This window comes from Bufo gargarizans, chromosome 9 (genome assembly GCF_014858855.1).
Source record: "Bufo gargarizans isolate SCDJY-AF-19 chromosome 9, ASM1485885v1, whole genome shotgun sequence".
Lineage (NCBI taxonomy): Eukaryota > Metazoa > Chordata > Amphibia > Anura > Bufonidae > Bufo > Bufo gargarizans.
This window is the reverse complement of record NC_058088.1, coordinates 185,848,144-185,868,037: the sequence shown is the minus strand read 5'-3', so window position 1 is coordinate 185,868,037 and position 19,894 is coordinate 185,848,144. Positions and strand designations below refer to the sequence as shown.

The 19,894-nt window shown below is 53.6% G+C and overlaps 1 protein-coding gene across 1 annotated transcript in view; it reads left to right on the top strand.

Annotated features, from left to right (window-relative positions):
* Window positions 1-19,894, top strand: part of PLXNA3 (plexin A3) — a 72,176-nt gene that overhangs the window by 34,225 nt on the left and 18,057 nt on the right. The window contains exons 4-9 of the mRNA XM_044269077.1: window positions 2,084-2,212; window positions 2,594-2,694; window positions 14,937-15,060; window positions 15,169-15,322; window positions 16,325-16,424; window positions 17,942-18,056. Of these exons, the coding sequence (XP_044125012.1) occupies window positions 2,084-2,212; window positions 2,594-2,694; window positions 14,937-15,060; window positions 15,169-15,322; window positions 16,325-16,424; window positions 17,942-18,056 (723 nt within the window). The remainder of the gene's footprint in view (window positions 1-2,083; window positions 2,213-2,593; window positions 2,695-14,936; window positions 15,061-15,168; window positions 15,323-16,324; window positions 16,425-17,941; window positions 18,057-19,894) is intronic.

Below are 19,894 nucleotides of genomic sequence, written 5' to 3'. Positions count from 1 at the left end.
GGGTGGTGCCGTTTCCCAGTTGGTGCTCCGAACCAGCGCCATTCTCCCCCCCCCTCCTCCTCTGAACCAGCGCCATTCTTCCCCCCCCCCTTCCTCCTCCGAACCAGCGCCATTCTCCCCCCCCCCTCCTCCTATGAACCAGTGCCATTTCCCCCCCCCTCCTCCTCCTCCGAACCAGTGCCATTCTCCCCCCTCCTCCTCCGATGAACCAGCGCCATTCTCCCCCCCCCTCCTCCTCCGATGAACCAGCGCCATTCTCCCCCCCCTCCTCCTCCGATGAACCAGCGCCATTCTCCCCCCCCCTCCTCCTCCGATGAACCAGCGCCATTCTCCCCCCCTCCTCCTCCGATGAACCAGCGCCATTCTCCCCCCCCCCCCTCCTCCTCCGATGAACCAGCGCCATTCTCCCCCCCCCCCCCTCCTCCTCCGATGAACCAGCGCCATTCTCCCCCCTCCTCCTCCGATGAACCAGCGCCATTCTCCCCCCTCCTCCTGGCGTAATATTTCCTGCTAATCCTCCCGATTACTGGCAGGTTGTTATGGATGAAATGATTACTTGGAGAGCAAAACCCGGCACTTAACACTGCACTGTCAGACAGGAGGCTGTGCAGAGACGAGGCAGTGCCCGGCGCTGTGTGACATGATGTCATAGGGGGCAGATGAGCATGGCTCTGGGCATGGACGGCATTTTGGGATGGGGTCTGCATAAAACACTATTTTGACAGTCTGGTGCGTGGGATGTCCTGCCAAATTCTGGAATGTTGGCAAGTGTCAGTGGTGTGGGCTGTGGCATGGGGCTTAGACTGCTCCGCCTGGGCACTGCATGGCTCATAGGGCGACTGCTCGGGGGCGAGGGCGGCACACAGGGCGGGGGCGAGGGCGGCACACAGGGCGACTGCTCGGGGGCGAGGGCGGCACACAGGGCGACTGCTCGGGGGCGAGGGCGGCACACAGGGCGACTGCTCGGGGGCTAGGGCGGCCCACAGGGCGACTGCTCGGGGGCTAGGGCGGCCCACAGGGCGACTGCTCGGGGGCTAGGGCAGCCCACAGGGCACTGCTCGGGGGCTAGGGCAGCCCACAGGGCACTGCTCGGGGCGAGGGCAGCCCACAGGGCACTGCTCGGGGGTGAGGGCAGCCCACAGGGCACTGCTCGGGGGTGAGGGCAGCCCACAGGGCACTGCTCGGGGGTGAGGGCAGCCCACAGGGCACTGCTCGGGGGCGAGGGCGGCACACAGGGCGACTGCTCGGGGCTAGGGCGGCACACAGGGCGACTGCTCGGGGGCTAGGGCGGCACACAGGGCGACTGCTCGGGGGCTAGGGCGGCACACAGGGCGACTGCTCGGGGGCTAGGGCGGCACACAGGGCGACTGCTCGGGGGCTAGGGCGGCACACAGGGCGACTGCCTCGGGGGCTAGGGCGGCACACAGGGCGACTGCTCGGGGGCTAGGGCGGCACACAGGGCGACTGCTCGGGGGCTAGGGCGGCACACAGGGCGACTGCTCGGGGGCGAGGGCGGCACACAGGGCGACTGCTCGGGGGCGAGGGCGGCACACAGGGCGACTGCTCGGGGGCTAGGGCGGCACACAGGGCGACTGCTCGGGGGCTAGGGCAGCCCACAGGGCACTGCTCGGGGGCGAGGGCAGCCCACAGGGCACTGCTCGGGGGTGAGGGCAGCCCACAGGGCACTGCTCGGGGGCGAGGGGAATTACCCTCTGTTTTCTTATAGCGGATGCTGTAACTTCACGCTGCGGGCGAGTGCCCAGCATCACCCCCTGGTACACGGACATGTGTGCATGGCGCATCTCCGGCTTGTCGCACGGTTGTCCAAGGGCCGAGCTTCGCTTCCTCTGCCCTTTTGACAGTCTGAAATGTCGGGCCCCTCGTGTAGTCAGCACCGCCCCATCCCCCGCATTACCGCCTCTGACCCCCGATCTGTCCCGGTGATAGAGACTAATGAGAGTTGTCATGTCTGAGCATTTGTAGAAACGTGGCGGGGGTGGGGGTCTTCAGATACAATGCCCACTCGCACAAAGACCCCAGTGTCCTGCCGCCGCTCACCACAAGTGTTTTCTTGCCTTGACAGATTCGCGTAGACAGCCCCGCAGATGCCATCTTGTACGACACGGCGGCCGTGGTGCCAGGGAAGCCCATACTGAGGGACATGGTGTTCAGCCCGGACTGGCAGTCTGTGTACATCCTCAGCGAGAAGCAGGTGAGACGAGGACTCGCCGGCGGCCATGACTGTCTGTAATGTTGATAATGAATGTCATTAAAGGGGCATTCATGGCCGAGATGGGAATAACCTGAGCAAGCGCCGGACGGGGGCGGCTGGAGATATGAAAGCAGCGGGCGTACCTCCGCCATCCGGTGCTTACTCGGGTTATTCCCATCTCAGGCCATAGGTCATTCTCCTATACCAACAGTTCCGGCGTTTTTTAAAAATATTTTTTTATCATGCTTTATTCTGCTGTTCCTCCGTTATTCCTCCTGTAAATGTATAAATATCAGATAGATGAGACATATTAAGGTTATCGATGCCTCCTGTGTAGGGCGCAGGACAATTGTGGCTAACGAGGGTTTGATGTGCTTACAGGTCAGCCGCGTCCCCGTGGAGAGCTGCCAGAGGTATAACACGTGCAGAGAGTGTCTGGGGTCCGGAGACCCTCATTGCGGCTGGTGTGTCCTGCACAGCAGGTGAGACCACACAGGACGGTCAGTATGTTGAGTTTTTGACTGCTTGGCTCCGCTCACTCCATGAGACATGTTATCAGATGCTGTCAGTGGTGCAGCCTCAGGCTTCGGGCCTGTAACGTTTTTTCACATTTCTACTGTGTATCACAGAATATAAATGAATATTAAACAATTAAAGGGGTTATCCAATTTCACAAACGGCTCCCCCATGTGACCCCCAGAACTTGCCCCGCTCCCCGCATCGCCGCTGCTGCTTCTCCCCGCACACGGATGAAAACACCCGGTGTCTGTGTGGAGCAGCCAATGGCAGGCGGGGACGAGCCTCCCTAGCATCGTGGGTGACGCTAAGGTGGCCCGTCCCTGTCCCCGCCTGCCATTGGCTGCTCCCCTCTGACACCGGATGTTTTCATCCGTGTACGGGAAGAAGCAGCAGCGGCGGTGCAGGGACCAGGAGCGGCGTCAGTATATTACCTGTGAGGGCCCCGACATATGGGGGGGGGGGCTGTTAGTGAAATTGGATAACCCCTTTAAAGGGACAGAAGGGCCACGAAGTGGCGTACGTAAAGCTAAAACGCTTCGGGGCTACCATCGCCATGCACAGTGAGGTCCACTGGGTGCCCTTGGGTAACACGTGCAAACAACCTGCCACGTCCCAAAGACGGCAGGGGGCGTGTCCTGCTGTATCTGCTCCTTGATGATCGCTTTCAGCGCCTGCGCAGTAGAGGTGCGACCACTGTCACCTCTGCATGTGGCATTACACGGGTCATGGAATTTTTTAAAATCTGAACAGAAAACGGACCCATCCCTTTTTAAAGGGGTTGTTCAGCGGGGAATCCTTTTTGAGTGACCCTCAGTACCCCCCACCGCTGCCGTTGAGACACTTGCCGAGCACCCATTGGTCTCTGCCTCCTGGTCCTGTCTTGACACACAGCCGGTCACTAATTGGTTGAGCGACCATTTCCTGTGCGTGGAGAGAGGCGCATTCGCAGTATGCTTCCTAGGTGAATACTGATAGAATGTATGGCGCATGCACAGGATTAAAGGCTCGGGTGAGCAAACAATGATAATGTGGAGGGGGAGGGGGGGGGCGTGAAAAATCAGTCCAGGCACTAATGGGATTTTTGACTGTAAAGGGATCGTTTTAGTCAGCAGCATCAACCCTATCTGTTTTTTAATAGGGTTGATCCTGCCCTTTACGCTATTTCACGTCTCTGCAGATCTGTTTTCCCCTCTCTGCACGCTCCCAGCTAATAGTTTACCAGAGATCCGCTAATGCACGGCTTAATTTATGAAAATATGTTGTCTTGGCTCCGCCGCCGACTTTCCCCGAGAGCCAAGATTCCACGTTCTCGGAGATGAAGCGCCGGCCTAGACAATATGTTGTCTCTTATTTGCTCCTAAGTAACACATTCTGTTAATGGCTTGTCGCTTCTGTAATATTTTTATATTTTTTTTATATTTTTTTTTGCTGCAACTTCTGCCGGTGAAAGGAGACGATTGTTCAGTTGCTCGGCAATCTGGATGATTAGTTGTGACATAGGGATTCTGGGATGGGGGGGGGGTTCTGCGAGCGGCGTGATTGCGTTCCGGATACGTGGGGAAGATTGCTGTTTATGTAAATGACACATTTAATTTTGTCATGTGCTGACAAAATTAGGGGGACGACGACTTGTGTTCGTCAATCCGTGTAATTCATGCCTGATTGTCATTCCTGCGCTGGTAAATTTTAATCTGAAACCCAAACAGTTTCTAGACCCAAACTTACTTCTTAAAGGGCGTCTTCCAGCAGGATCAACTCTATTAAACGAGCCTACGATTCAGTAGAGTGGATCCTGCCGATTAAAACGATACCCGCCTTGTGAAAATCGGTGGTGGCGTTCCTGAGAAATAAAGGCTTTTATTCTTTATACCAGTGAGGGCTTCAGGGCGCTGAGGGGCGTGGCCAGCACTGGGAAGTTGAGCTAGGCCCCGCCCCTTGGCGCGCTGAAGCCCTTATTTGTATAAAGAATGAAAGTCTTTTTTTCTCAGGAACGCCACAACCGATTTTCACAAGGCAGGTATCGTTTTAATCAGCAGGATCCACTCTACTGAGTCGTAGGCTCGATTTAATAGGGTTGATCCTGCTGGCAGACGCCCTTTAAGAACGCCACAACCGCTTTTCACAAGGCAGGTATCATTTTGATCAGCAGGATTGACCCTACCAGACAGCGTACCTGATTCAATAGGGTTGACCCAGCCGATGGTCACCCTTTAAAAAAAGGACCTGTTGCGTCTCCTGACATTTCTACGTTAGTAAATGCTTGTATTTCCCATGAAATAGCAATTTCGGTGCATCTTGGATCTCTGTGTTGTGCCGTTCCTCTGTTATTCCTCCTGGAAATATTTGAAGTGGGGTTTAGATAGTTGTTGGGGTTCCTATATTTTTAATAGGGGTGTCTCTGGCTAAAATGTGGGGCGTTACAGTTGCTTCTATGCCTTCTGAGACTTGTAGTTCTACTGCTGCCGGCATGAAGGGGTTTAAAGGAATAGCCTGCTAGAAGATGCCCAGTGGTTGGGTGACTTGTGTGGGGACGGGCACAGATAGGGCGTCTGTCAGCGGAGGCGCAGGGCTGATGTGTGTGTCTGGCCGGCCGGCTGGGGTTTAACGAGGAGGAAGTATAGTGTTCCCCTCCCCCCACCCCGATGGATTTAACAGTTGTGTGTTCCCAGGTGAGGGGAGAGATTCTCCAGACTAGTCCCCTCACACCTCCCCGCATAGCAGAGCCGGGGCCTTAACCCTGTGTGTACCGGTGTACAGGTGCTAGCGAACGGGAGAAAGGGGGTCAGTTCACATGTGGCAGATTTGTCCCAGTCATCTGAATGGAGGGAACGGAGCTAAAGTTTCCTCAACAGATCTGCTGTGTGTGAATTCTCCCTTATGGACGCCCTTTCATGATGATATTGTGTTCCCTTCCCTCTGACCACAAATTCCCCCCTCCCCCCCATGATTACCTCATCCTCCCCACCTCCCCCATCGCTCCCTGCCATGGAATGCTTCATCATTTTTTCCTGATGAGAGTAGTAATACTGCAGTGTCTGGCAAATCGTCTTCCTTTGCTGTAATTTGGTTGTGCCAAAATCTAAACTTATCAGCGATAAGGGAGGGGGTCCAATCGATGAGACCCCACAAGTACAGGGGTCCTATGTCCTCCATTTAAACGGATCAGCGGTCGGGCATGTGCGCTGCCGCTCATTTTAATGCGAATTTGGAGCAGTAGTGGGCATCCTGTGCGGCCGCTCCATTCAAATGGGAGTCATGGGACCCCTGTTCTTGTGATCGGTGGGGGTCTCGGCGGCCAGACACTTATCCAATGTCTGATTGTGGGGGGGGTCCCAGCACTGTCCTCTGCTATCCCAGTCGGTCCCACAGATATTGAACGGAACAGTAGTGGGCATGCTCTACAGCTCTGTTCAAACGGGGGGTCACAGGACTCCTATTCTTGTGATTGGGGGTCCCAGAGCTCAGACACTTATCCTGTGTCTGATTTTTGGGGGTCCGAGCACTGTCCTCGGCTATCCCCGCCAGTCCCATAGAGATTGAATAGAGCAGTAGTGGGCATGCTCTACAGCCGCCCTATTCAAACGGGAGTCAAGGGACCCCAGTTGTAATCGGTGGGGATCTCAGCCATCAGACCCCCTGTGACCACTTATCCTTTGATTGTGGGGGGCTCCCGGCTGTTCTTGGCTATCCCAGTCAGTCCCACAGAGATTGAATGGAACAGTAGTGGGCATGCTCTACAGCTCTATTCAAACGGGGGGTCACAGGACTCCTATACTTGTGATTGGTGGAGGTCCCAGTGATCAGACACTTATCCTGTGTCTGATTTTTGGGGGTCCGAGCACTGTCCTCGGCTATCCCCGCCAGTCCCATAGAGATTGAATAGAGCAGTAGTGGGCATGCTCTACAGCCGCCCTATTCAAACGGGAGTCAAGGGACCCCAATTAATGTAATTGGTGGGGATCTCAGCCATCAGACCCCCTGTGACCACTTATCCTTTGATTGTGGGGGGCTCCCGGCTGTTCTTGGCTATCAGTCAGTCCCACAGAGATTGAATGGAGCAGTAGTGGGCATGCTCTACAGCTCTATTCAAATGGGGGGTCACAGGACTCCTATACTTGTGATTGGTGGGTGTCCCAGAGCTCAGACACTTACCCAATGTCTGTCTGTGGGGGGGTCCAAACACTGTCCTCAGTTATCGCCGTCAGTCTCAGAGATTGAATGGAGCAGTAGTGGGCATGCTCTACAGCTCCTCCGTTCAAACCGGAGTCATGGGACTCCAGTTGTTGTAATTGGTGGGGGTCCCAGAGCTCAGACCCCCTGTGACCACTTATCCTTTGATTGTGGGAGGGTCCCGGCTGTTCTTGGCTATCCCAGTCAGTCCACAGAGATTGAATGGAGCAGTAGTGGGCATGCTCTACAGCTCCTCCGTTCAAACCGGAGTCATGGGACCCCAATTGTTGTGATCTTTGGGGTTCCTCCAGTAATCAGACACTTAGCACCTATTCAGCTGTAAGGCTACTTTCACGCTAGCGTTTTTTGCGGTTCCGTCATGGGATCTGCAAAAACGCTTCCGTTACCTTAAGACTGAAGCGTTTTCTTCCGGTATTGTGACCCTATGACGGATCTCAATAGCGGAATTGAAACCGCTAATGGGAAAGCAGCCTAAGTTTTTTGTTTCTGCTGCACCCCCTTTAAGTGTCTGGAAATGTGTGGATATTTCTGTCGGCTTTCCAGCAGCAGCCTGGCGCGGAGCTCTTATTCCATAGTAATATGTTGCAGTCCCGACATGGTCTGTGTGTAAGCGGGATATAGGACGAGACTACTTTCCCATTTTCCTCCTTCACTATGATACATATCCCTCGCTTTGTGCCGGTTCTCCTGTAAACATCCCCCCCCCCCCAGTCATTTTCTTTTCTGCATGTGCCCAAAACATGCAAACAATATCCCACCCACCGCGCTGCCGCCGTATACTTGGCCCCGGTCCCCACATCTGCCCCGAGTCAATGCCAGGGATTCCTGTCATGGCATACACAGGCCCGGCGGGGTCATTACACCTGCTCTCTGCGCCAGGCCGGGCTGCCGCGTTCCATCGAGGGCCTGTCTCGTGTCACTCATGTCTCGGGGGAGCGGGGAAGAGACCGCCGTTTGATGTCTTTCTATGAGACACTCAGGCGGTCTGCCCCGGGCCAAGTTTAATTTCCAAAGAATGCTTTTAGAGAAAGGGACAGCTGGCGAGGGGAGCGAGGTCTCGGGCAATGGCTCGCCCTGCGGTCCCTTAGGGACAGCGGATTTAATGCTGCACCAGCCTTTCTAACTAGGGCGTACAGTTACATATCTTCTGGGGGTCCGTCAGCTGTAATGGCGGTCCTATAGTGACTGCTCTATGTGGACTCTAAAGAGACTATTTAGGTGTCTCCATTGACTGTCTCTCCCGCCATAGGAATGATCATATGGTAGCTTGGGCAGAATGGGGGTCTCAGACCCCAGAGGATCTCTCTGTATTATACCGTGGTCTCTGAGGACCCCCCACACCTCACTCTCGCATCATTTAGGTGCAGATTGGTCTCGGTCTCATACTGTGGTGTCTCAGAAGCATTCTCTGTCTCTTTCATGCCCCCTTTCACCCTTGCTTCCCTAAGATGCAGGACGGGGGTTTCAAACCCAGGATGGTCTCTCCTTCTCATACTGTGGTCTCTCAGAAGCGTCCTCCGTCTCTTTCACGCCCCCTCTTCACTCTCACATACTGAAGATGCAGTCTCAGGCCCAGTCTCACTGTGGTCTCTCAGAAACGTCCTCTGTCTCTTTCACGCCCCCTCTTCACTCTCACATACTGAAGATGCAGTCTCAGGCCCAGTCTCACTGTGGTCTCTCAGAAACGTCCTCTGTCTCTTTCACGCCCCCTCTTCACTCTCACATCCTTAAGATGCAGTCTCAGGACGGTCTCACTGTGGTCTCTCAGAAGCGCCCTCGGTGTCCTTCATGTCTCGCATCCCTGAGATGCAGGATGGGGGTCTCAGACCCTGGACGGTCTCACTGTGGTCTCTCGGAAGCGTCCTCGGTGTCCTTCATGTCTCGCATCCCTCAGATGCAGGATGGGGGTCTCAGGCCCAGGACGGTCTCACTGTGGTCTCTCAGAAGCGCCCTCGGTCTTCTTTGTCTCGCATCCCTCAGATGCAGGATGGGGGTCTCAGACCCTGGACGGTCTCACTGCGGTCTCTCGGACGCGTCCTCGGTCTCCTTCATGTCTCGCATCCCTCAGATGCGGTGCGGGGGCCGAGGGTCTGGATTATCAGGCAGCTCCACACTTCTAATCCTATTAGGAGGGGCACAAATCCTGTTTGGAGAAGCCTGATCCAGCGAAGGTGCCCGGGGAGGGTCCGCACACACAGCTGCGTGACAAAATCCCCCTCAAGGCCGTCTCTGCAGAGCGTCCTCCGGCCTCACCTTCTGCTGTACGGGGCCCGGCCCCTGCCTTGTATCGCTCCCCCCGCCCGGCTCTAATGTCCCTCATTGTAACCTAAAACTGTGCAAATCCAACCCGATCACAGTGCAACAATGCCGCCTTTGTGAGGGGCGACCCTGGGGCTTGCATAGATTTGAAGGGGGTCTCTGCCCACGGCCGCTGCCTTGTGTGTAGTGCATTGTGCGGCGTCTCAGCTAAATCCTTGTTTTCCTTGCAATTTCATTCTTTCCGCCATGTTAGATTCTGGCTCAAAGTCATCGGTCACTGACTAAGGGGGGGTCCACACTGTATGCACCCCCCCCCCCCACACACACACACACACACGCGCTCCAGCTTTCCCAGAATCCTGCAAGACCCATATCTGCAGCACGGAGCTGAGGGTGTATCACTGCAAAAGTAGATGCACCATTCAGGGGTGAGTGGTGGGGGTGACAACCCATGCGGAAGCTGTAATGGCGGCAGGATTGGTTGTCACCTCAGCTTTTGTAGACTCCATGCAGGCAAGGCTGGCCTTAGACGCAATCCTTCGTTTGGCAACCATTCCTTCGGACCTCCCTATGCACATGCATGCTCGGCTCAGCTGAGCATGCATGTCTTTGAATGGGAAAGGGCAGTCAAACACCAACCGATGTTTGTTTCCGGAGTACCCCTTTATGCACTGCAGTGGCCATGGCAGCCATATTGTTTGTCACCCAGCTTTCCCATAAATGGATATAACAGTTGAATGGTTTATACAGAGGGCTGGTCACTGTCCTCATCCTGCTCCTCCAGGACCCCCATCATCTCCTCAGTGATTAGGACCCCCCCCCCCCCCCCCACTTCCTCTCTCCGCAGAGTGCACCTTCTGTCATCAGCCCCATTCTTCCGTCCACTTGACTGGTTCCTGTGTGATGACGAGCGCTGACGTCCCTGCTGCCCCCTCGCGGCGGTGGATGTTTGTCTGCGAGCAGTGTGGGCGCAGGCAGCGGGGTGACGGCTTCTGTGCCTCCAGCCTGGCGGCACTTTTTTTTTTCCTGAAATGTCAGCGCTCTCGCAGACTGCCTGCTCCTGCACTAATGAGCCCCCCCTCCGCCCTGTCTCTCAATACTACTCCCATCTTCAAACAGCCTGCCTTTAACCCTTTGTACGCTGGATCTAAGCCCCGTCTGTCATGTGCTGTGGCGGCTAATCTCTGTGGATAGTCCCTAATTCTGGGACTCTATCTCCAGGACGTCCAAAAAAGGGCAGCCGAAGCAGTTTTCTGCCGTCATGTGACGTCAATGAGCGTGACGGCGGCCAGCGATGGATCTGCGTCCCAGACCGCGCCGTGGATCGCGGCTGAGAACGATCGCATTGAGTGACCAACACTGAAAAGAAGAAATTGGTGCTTTTAAGCCGCGCCTCTTGGACCGCCCCAGAATGCCTATATCAAAATGCCCGCTTTGGGGTGGGGCTTGCATAAACCCTTTCCCTTTGACCGGATAGTCCCTGCAAAATCGGGACTGTTTGTAACTTTGCTGGGACTATCCTGTCAAGTGGGCAGGGCTTATGCAAGCCCCACCCCAAAGCGGGCGTTTTGTAGGTATTGTGGGGCGGTCCAAGAGGTGCAGAATTGGCAGGGACTGTCCCTGGGTTTTCAGGGACTGGCTGTCCCAGGCCAAAAAAAGCTGTTTTTTTTGCCCATAAATGGGAGGTCCCGGGGGAGTTTGGGGGGTGCCCACAGGCGGGGCTTGCGTTCCCCCAATTTACCAATTGCTACGTTGGTGAGTATGCAGTTGACAATATGGTGGCGATCTCCAGCAGTCCCGTAGAGAGTGAATGGAGCGGCAGGGCGACCACTGCTCTGGCGCGTTAAAATCCAACTTGTCTTGTCCCATTAGACTGGGACAAGTCTCGGGTCTCGTAATAAACGTAAGGCGGGATCTGGGACAGGCTGGTTGCTAGGAACATCTGTCCCTAGCAACCACCCGCCATGCATAGTATTGGTGCATGTGCCAGCAGGAAGGACAATAAACCTGCGAGTCTGGGGGGGGGGAGGCGCAGGAACCTTTGTGTCTGGCGGATGCTGTCATTTGATTTACAGGTTTCTGCAGATTTCTGTTCCCTCGCTCTGCAGCCATGTGTTTTCTGTCTCCTGACGGCGGGGGCTGCCATAGCAGTTCTGTCATAGCACCCCCCCCCCCCCCTCCCTTTCAGGCATCTCTCATCCATATAACAGGTGTCTCTAGTCGTCCGCCCGCCGCTCTCAACACCACAGCTGTCGGCAGCGTGGAAATTCCAGCTTCTCCGCTGGACGGGCCGCCATGGCCGACATATGTGAAAATCCTCCCTGAACGCCTGTTATCTGGGGAACGTCAGGCCCTGCGGTTGCGGGGGTGTCGACTGCCAAATACGGTTGTGACCCTTAACACGTACCTCCATTTTACTTTGCTTTATACATTTTTGGCGGATTTTGAGTAGCCGTCCAGTCGCGTCCAAAGCTGCTGGTTTCCCTCGGTCCTTTACACGCCACGCCATGTGTGCTCCCACAATGCACTGCTCCCTGGTTTGAGAAAAAGCTGCAGAATTGCGAATTCAGCTCTGGATGCAAAGAGACCTAAAACCAGAGCGGGAAGGAACTCCACCGGAAAGCGACGGATATGTCTCATCGCGTTTTCGGGACCTCTGCTTGCCTCCAGTAAATATTTTTATTCGTCATGATGATCGCACAGGGGCTTGACTCTTGACGTAATTGCGACGAGCCCTGAGCGTCACACCGCCGTACATTCCGCCACGGTTGGACAGCTGTTACCCCGCCCCCAGTATATACGCCGTACGCGAGAGCCGTCGAGCGTGCCTTTGATCTTCTCGCTTTGAATTTTCTTAATCTTTGGCGTGAAAACTGATACCGGCGCGAATTCTCTCCGCTAACATCCCGCGCTCCGTCTTAATCTCTTATATATTTTGTTTTATGGTCGTATGATTCATAGCGAGATGAAGGGTTTCCCTCTCCAGAGGTCAAACCTCTTAATGGCCGGGCGGCCTGTCCTGATAATTATATGGCGTCCTCTCCCCCTCTTATATTCAGTGGCCGGGCTGTTAATACCACCGTAAATCTTACGCGCCGTCCTTTCGCACCCAGGCACGCTGCCCACCAGACGACCCTCCCGGTCAGCGCCCTCCTCCCTGTCAGCACTTTGGCCTTGTTGCCCTCTCCCCCCCCCCTTCCCTTTATGATGGTGATTAAAGCAGTGGCACTGACCGACCCTGACCCCCGTTCAGTCCTCCTGTAATATACCGCCATGGCTCTCTCCAGCTATTCTTCTCCAGGGAGCAGGAAGCGGCCGCGGACAATAGGGCTGCGGGGGGGGGGGGATCGTTCAGGCCGGAGGGATCCGGGGGTCCTGCACTGTGATCAGATTAGGACATGTCGGATGCCTTGTGCTAATAAAGTACTTTATAGACAGAGCCCTTCCGGTCACTGGCATTGAGGACAATGAGGTGTGAACATAAGGGGGGGGGGGGTGGCCCCCGGAGATTGGGATCTGGGCCATTATGCGCTAATGCCTCTGCGCCATGACGGTGCCCTTTCCTTTTGTTTGCAGTGAACTGTGCCAGGGTAGACGTTTAATTGCCTGCTTAGGGGACTCATGGGAGGACTCTCTGTATAAAAATTCGAAAGCCCACGGCGCCGTTCATGCGGTTGATTTCACCCCTTCGATGTAAGGGGCCGGGCGATTGGTTGAGACGTGTGCCTGGAAATGAAATGGTTAATATAGGAGGATATTGGTTTTAAAAAAAAATTATAGTAACTCGGGGTGCAGTGATTTTTTATTATTATGGAGACCTTACAGGCTGCATGGGGATTATATGTAAATGAGCAAGGTATGCAAAGTCTCTCTAGCGCCATCTGTCGGGATTTTATAGAATATGACCCGATCCGATCTCCGGATAGAATTGCCGGACGATCAGATGCTGGATTACAGAAAAGTTTACTGGGTGGGGGAGGGGAGTGGCTGGTAACGTGTTAGGACTGATGATCTACAAGGCGTCTCGTCGGCTCGGGCGTCTCGGAGGGTTGTGTGTAACCGTTCTGTGCCCGAGGCTCCAACCGAAACGGTTACAGCACTAGGTGGAGAGCGCCGATGATGAGAGGCGTGTGCACACAGGACGAGAGTAGGGGCGCGCAAATCACCCGAAGCCAGAGAGAAGGCGAGCGCTCCACGGACACGACGCAACCGGGCTCCAAAACCAGAGGAAGTTATTACCATCATGTGGACTAAGAGCAATATTCATTGCGGGATTTTTCCCAACAGGGATAGATTTAATTGTTAATTGTTTTATGTCACTGCAAAGATTTTACTACAATTGGTCATAAATGAAAATGTTACGGTAATAGCTACATAATTACAAGCCTTAAAACAACTGAGCAGAATTAATCTACCTAAGTGGAGTGACTTACTCCAGAGCTGCACTCACTATTCTGCTGGTGCAGTCACTGTGTACATACATTACTTATCCTGTACTGATCCTGAGTTACATTCTGTATTATACTCCAGAGCTGCACTCACTATTCTGCTGGTGCAGTCACTGTGTACATACATTACTTATCCTGTACTGATCCTGAGTTACAGCCTGTATTATACTCCAGAGCTGCACTCACTATTCTGCTGGTGCAGTCACTGTGTACATTACATTACTTATCCTGTACTGATCCTGAGTTACATCCTGTATTATACTCCAGAGCTGCACTCACTATTCTGCTGGTGCAGTCACTGTGTACATACATTACTTATTTTGTGCTGATCCTGAGTTACATTCTGTATTATACTGCAGAGCTGCACTCACTATTCTGCTGGTGCAGTCACTGTGTACATTACATTACTTATCCTGTACTGATCCTGAGTTACATCCTGTATTATACTCCAGAGCTGCACTCACTATTCTGCTGGTGCAGTCACTGTGTACATACATTACTTATCCTGTACTGATCCTGAGTTACATCCTGTATTATACTCCAGAGCTGCACTCACTATTCTGCTGGTGCAGTCACTGTGTACATACATTACTTATCCTGTACTGATCCTGAGTTACATCCTGTATTATACTCCAGAGCTGCACTCACTATTCTGTTGGTGCAGTCACTGTGTACATAATTAGTTTTTCTCCTTGGCGCGGTCGTGTTGGGTGAAGGTGTGAGTATCTCACACGTGTGTGTCACGTACAGGTGTTTACATGCACACGTGACGGGTGTTGCCCCGCACTGCTGTCTTCGCACATCTGGCGACCAGCAGGCGATATTTACGCCTCTGTGTGCGGAGAGCGACCTGATCACAGCCGTGCGCCAAACACACGTTCTTGCCTCTAAACTGTCATATTACATGGACATGTTCACAGGCTGTAGCAGGTGTTTCAGTAGGTCACCATCTTCAAGATCTCTGCTTGCTGCCAGTCACCTTGGAACACTGAGGCTTAAAACCTGCCTATACTTCTCCCAACTGAGGGTTTGCTACAATTGCATCCAAGTATAAAATCCTCTGAGCTAACCATGGTAGCCTAAACCTCCTGCACTGGTAGTTTGGTACAATGTATCAGGGCAGGTAAACTGTATCCAAATAAATACAATTGTAGCAAACCCTCACCAGCTAGACAGCAGCGGATGTTGGCAGCAACATATCCATTCATAGAAAGCAAGCAGGGATCTTACCAAGACGTACAAGTGTGAAGATCACTAGCGCCCCCTTGTATCTGCTCCGGTCACTACAGCTGATTTTTCGCCCGCAGGTGCTGCCGAGAGAGCGAGTGTGAGCGGGCGTCCGAGCCGCACCGGTTTACCAGTGACCTGAGTCAATGTGTCCGCCTGGAAGTGACGCCCAATAACGCCTCCGTCAGCGTCCCCGAGCTGCAGGTAAGACGGGTGCTGCACGCAGATGCTGCAGAGCTGAGTTTGTCGTCTGTGGTCTCACATAGGACTGCAGTAGTGTATTATAGTAACTGTGTCTCCTGCTCTCCTCAGCTCAATCTGTCCGTGCAGAACGCCCCCAATATGTCGGCGGGCGTCACCTGCATGTTTGAGGACTTGGCGGAGAGCGAGGCCGTCCTGGGAGATGGAACCATTCAGTGCTCGTCCCCTTCTCTGCGGGACATTCCCGGGATTACCGGAGGACAAGGTGAGACGCTGCAACTATGGAGTTAAATCGTGGAAATTTCAGCAACTTTCCAATATACTTTGTAGTAAGTTTCAAGTTCTCTGCTTGCAGTCAGTGAATTGAAAAGACCATGAACACATAGTCTAGCCAACAGCTGAGCTTCTGCTAATTTAGCATTTGGTCTGTGTGACTGTGCGTGTCCTCTCAGACCCTTTAGCTGACAGAGGATCGTCCAGACTGGATGCAAGTGTTACAGACCATCAGCTGTGACCAGTAATAGGCCTGTGCAGGTTTTCTGCTGAGCCTTAAGGGGATTGTCCCGCATACAATACTTATCCCCCAGCCCATGGGCTGGGGGATATGTGTCTGATCGGTGGGATCCCGCGTTCACCCGTTCGAACTGAGTGGCGGTCACGCTTGTCCACTCCTCAACACTGTGCGACTGCCGGAGGTTGGGTAGGCAGGGTGCATGCTCGGCCAGTACATGGAGACACAGAAGCCCCTTTCCCGAACCCTCTTTGGGCTGACCGCTTTTCTCCCTTGATGCCCCCAAGGGCTTGGCTGAGTGTGCACGCGTTCTCAATAGGAAGATGGGCATAAGCTGTTTCTGGCAGCTTATCTCCCCTGAGAAGAATGGATCAGGCATGTTGAAATGTAACCTGCCCGATCCTTCTATAACCATACACATGAGCTGCGCAGTGCTGGAGCGCACTCTGCTATTCCACGCCGGCCTCCACATTCATCCCGTACTAGACTTCACCCTGCTGTGCCCAGAATCATCTCGCCAGTCTCTGCCTCCATCACTGGTGCTGCCGAGTCTCCGCCACCTGTCCTCACCCTGCCCTTCCGCGCGGCGAGGTGTCCTCCTCTCCCTTATCTTCACCCCTCGAGGCAGCAAGGGAATACTTTGGGTCCTGTCCTGAGTAATCAGATGCCAGCTGCTAGCATTGGTTGCATTGCAAAATTTAAAGGGGTGCTCCATTTTTTAGGGACTTATCAATATGAGATCTGTCTGTATTGCAGGGGCTCTGCACACCGTCCAGCTGCATCTGAAGTCTAAGGAGACCGGCCTGAGGTTTGCCAGCACCGACTTCGTCTTCTACAATTGCAGCGTCCTCCAGTCGTAAGTGTCTTGGGGGTTTTGGGAAGGGGGGGGGGGGGGTGTTCCACCAGTGATGCCTCAGTGATGGGAGACTCTGGCTGCGTGCAGAGGAGATATCCTGCACCTCTGGCATTGAATGTCGCTCGCAGGAACATCTCCGCGGCACGTTATAGAATGACTAGGGAATCGCATGAATAGCAACTCCATAATCTCTCTATATGAGGAGCACTGCGGTAAGGAGGAGCAGCAGGGCGCATGCCTGAACACCGGGCCATTCAGTGAGGAGACACGGGTTTCTTGCATTCCAGTTTTTCACCATTTTTTTCAATATTTCTGCTTGCTGTCAGTGAATCGATATAGTCACATTTACAACAAGAGAATGAAAACACAGACATCGTCTTTCTCACATCTGATAGTTTGTTACAATTGAATCCGGTCTAGACAATCCTGTGTGAGCTACCCAGCCAGCACACCCCAGGGCTGGTACGTTGTAGAGAAGGCTTCAGGACCGGAGAGAGGATGTATTCGACTTGCAGAAGATTGTCTAGGCTTGATGAAACTGTAGCAAAACCCCAGCTGTGAAAACTATTAGGTCTGTATGGGTTTGTTTCAGTGTCAAAGTTGCCTGTCACTGACTGCAAGCAGAGGTCTTGAAACCGGGAATAATAAAAGCTCAAATTGCAGATTTATTTTGATTTTTTTTAACCATAAAAGGGTTGCCCCGAGATTTAGACTTCAGGGGGATAGATAATTGATTAGAGGGGGTCCGGCTGCTGATCACTAGGGGTCCTGTCCCCCCAGTATGAGCGGAGCGGTGGTCGAGCATGTGCCCTGCCGCTCTATGGAGGTAGCCGAGTAACTCTTGGATTTCTCCCTCAGCCCCATAGAGATGAAGGGAGTGGCACTCGCATACCCGACCGCCGCTGCATTCAAACTGGGGGGATTCGGGACCCCCACCGTTCAGTCAATCCTAGCCCCATATCCTGTAGGTAGCGGATAAGTTAAAATCTTATGACGGCCCAATAAACGTCGGCAGAGAACATCTTATTGGGGACACATGCATGCTCCGCCAAGCCCAGTGTGCATGTGGAGATGGCGGACAACTACTCACCCGCCAGCTAAACTGTACGGTCGGCATTAAAGGGGTTGTCCCATTACATCAAGTATCCACTATCCACGGGGTGAGTGTCTAATCCGCAGGGGTTTGTGTTCCCCTTTCGTTCTGCCGGAGAGAGCCAAGCACGTCGGACCTCCTCGATGAGACACTTGTGGACAGGGAAATAAAGTTGCTGTAATGGGACAACCCCTTTAAGTCCACAGGGTGCCGGAGGTAGCCATCAGTGTCTGACAGTGCTCCTTTGTCCCCCTTGCTGTGCACTGCAGCTCTTCCTCTTTTAATTGTATAAGGACAAGTGCACGGAGAGCTGATGCCTTTAATAGATTTCCTGTTGGTCCTGATCTAGAGATTTAGACCAACTGTGCTTTACTGACCGCTTCCGAATGATAAGAGTTGTTATCCGTTTTTTGGTATCTTGCAGGTGCCTGTCCTGTGTGAGCAGCCCGTACCCCTGCCACTGGTGCAAATATCGCCACATCTGCACCCACAACGCGGACGAGTGCTTCTTCCTGGAGGGGCGAGTCAACAACACGGAGGTGCGTACCCCTCTCTATACCGGGGGGGGAATGGGCCCCGTCACGGTAAAGCGTCTCCTCGGTTGGAAGGGATGTAAGCGCCTGAGATTCTTATTAATGATGAAGACGCTCGCCCTCCCCGCCGCTTGGCATATACCTTGTCAGCAAGTTCCAGTGCCAAGCACTGGTGTTAGGGAGCGAGATTCACACAGCGCAAAGTGTCAAGGGGCGGAGGGGACGGGTGTTTAATCAGGAGCGCCTGACTCCCCGCTTCCTCACACCTCAGGAAGGGTGTCAATCGCTCCTGAACAATGCCATATACATGCCGCGTATATATAGAACCGCCACAGCGCAAGGAATCCGATTCTGCCAACTTTCTCCCCAGTGGGCTGGCAAAGAAGGATGGCGGTTGGCATTAGTAGATACAGATTTAACCCTTAATTTGACAGCCTGCACCATGAATGCACTGATTTATCGAATAAGTCAGGCAACTGCTTGGGTAGCAATCGCCTTTCTAGACTCCTGCATGGCGGATCTGGCCGGTCGTACTCTCCATTGCTGCCTAATGTGCTATTCAGGAGTCTCGGAAAGCTGAGTGATGACACGGTCATTGGCGGTAAGTCTGCCCACAAGCCATTCAGACGTTGCCCCCCCCCCCCCCAGCCCAAAAATGGCAGATAACGGTCACCGCCAAAAACGGTAAGGCATGTGCACTCGAGGGTTAATCCAGGTTTGTGCACACAGATACTGGTGTGCATCCCTTTCCCCCCTTCGTGAGAGGTACATTTACATACACGCAGCCCTAGCCTAAATCTCACCCGCGTAGATTGGCTCGGAGTAGCAGCAGAGGGGCCGTGTTTCCATGGTAACGGGATCCTTCCTGAGCATCTAGCCGTAAGTAGGTAGGAGGCGCGCGGCCCCTCATCATTCTATGCCTATCTCCTGGGGGCTTCAGGAGGGAGGGGGGGGACGAGGAAGGAAGCGTCTGAGATGACTTGCATGTACGAGGGCAACAACGTGGCGGTAATACAGTTATTCCGTGCGGTAGGATATATATAATCAGTGATACAAAGTCCAGATCCGGGGGTCTGCCGCCTCCCTGTCAGGGCTGACCGCAGGGAGTCGGGGTAAATGACGGGCAGCACTAAGAGGAAAGCATGTCGGGGGGTTAATGGAGCGTGCGTAAAACGGAGACATTAACGTGATTATTATACTGAAGTGTTGAAAGCCGCTGCTTCTCATCCACCATAATGGAAAGTGACTGTGCATGCATGGCTGCGGGGATGGTCGACCCTTAAAAAGGTGGGGGGGTCCTAGCAGATGGCTGCACTGGGGTCAAAATGAGTCTGTGCGTGGTCCTTCAAGAAATGTCATGCATTATATGGATCGATTGGCTTGTCTGTGGCCCTTTAAGAAATGTCATCCATTATATGTACCAATTGGCCTGTGCGTGGCCCTTTAAGGAATTTCAATCCATTATATGTACCTCTTGGCCTGTGCGTAGCCCTTTAAGAAATATGTCATGGTGGCGGCGGCGGTCTCCCCCTCTGCTATTATATCGTATCCTTTTCCTTTTTTGTGCTGTATTGATTGTAATTCCTCTCGATCTGAGTCTCGCCCGTGCCGTAAATATGCCCGTCACGTTTATGCGCTTCCGTGATAAGTGGCGACAGGCTCAGATTTACGTGGAAACGCTCTTTTAAGCCCATAAAACCTAAAAGCAGGCTAAATATTCGCCATTTTCCAGTGATTTATTCCAGTGACATTATATGTGTCCTCCCGTAGAGCGGCAGTGAGTATAATACCGCCTTATGTTGCAGGGGAGTATAATGGGCCCTTTGACACGCACGGTCACCTAT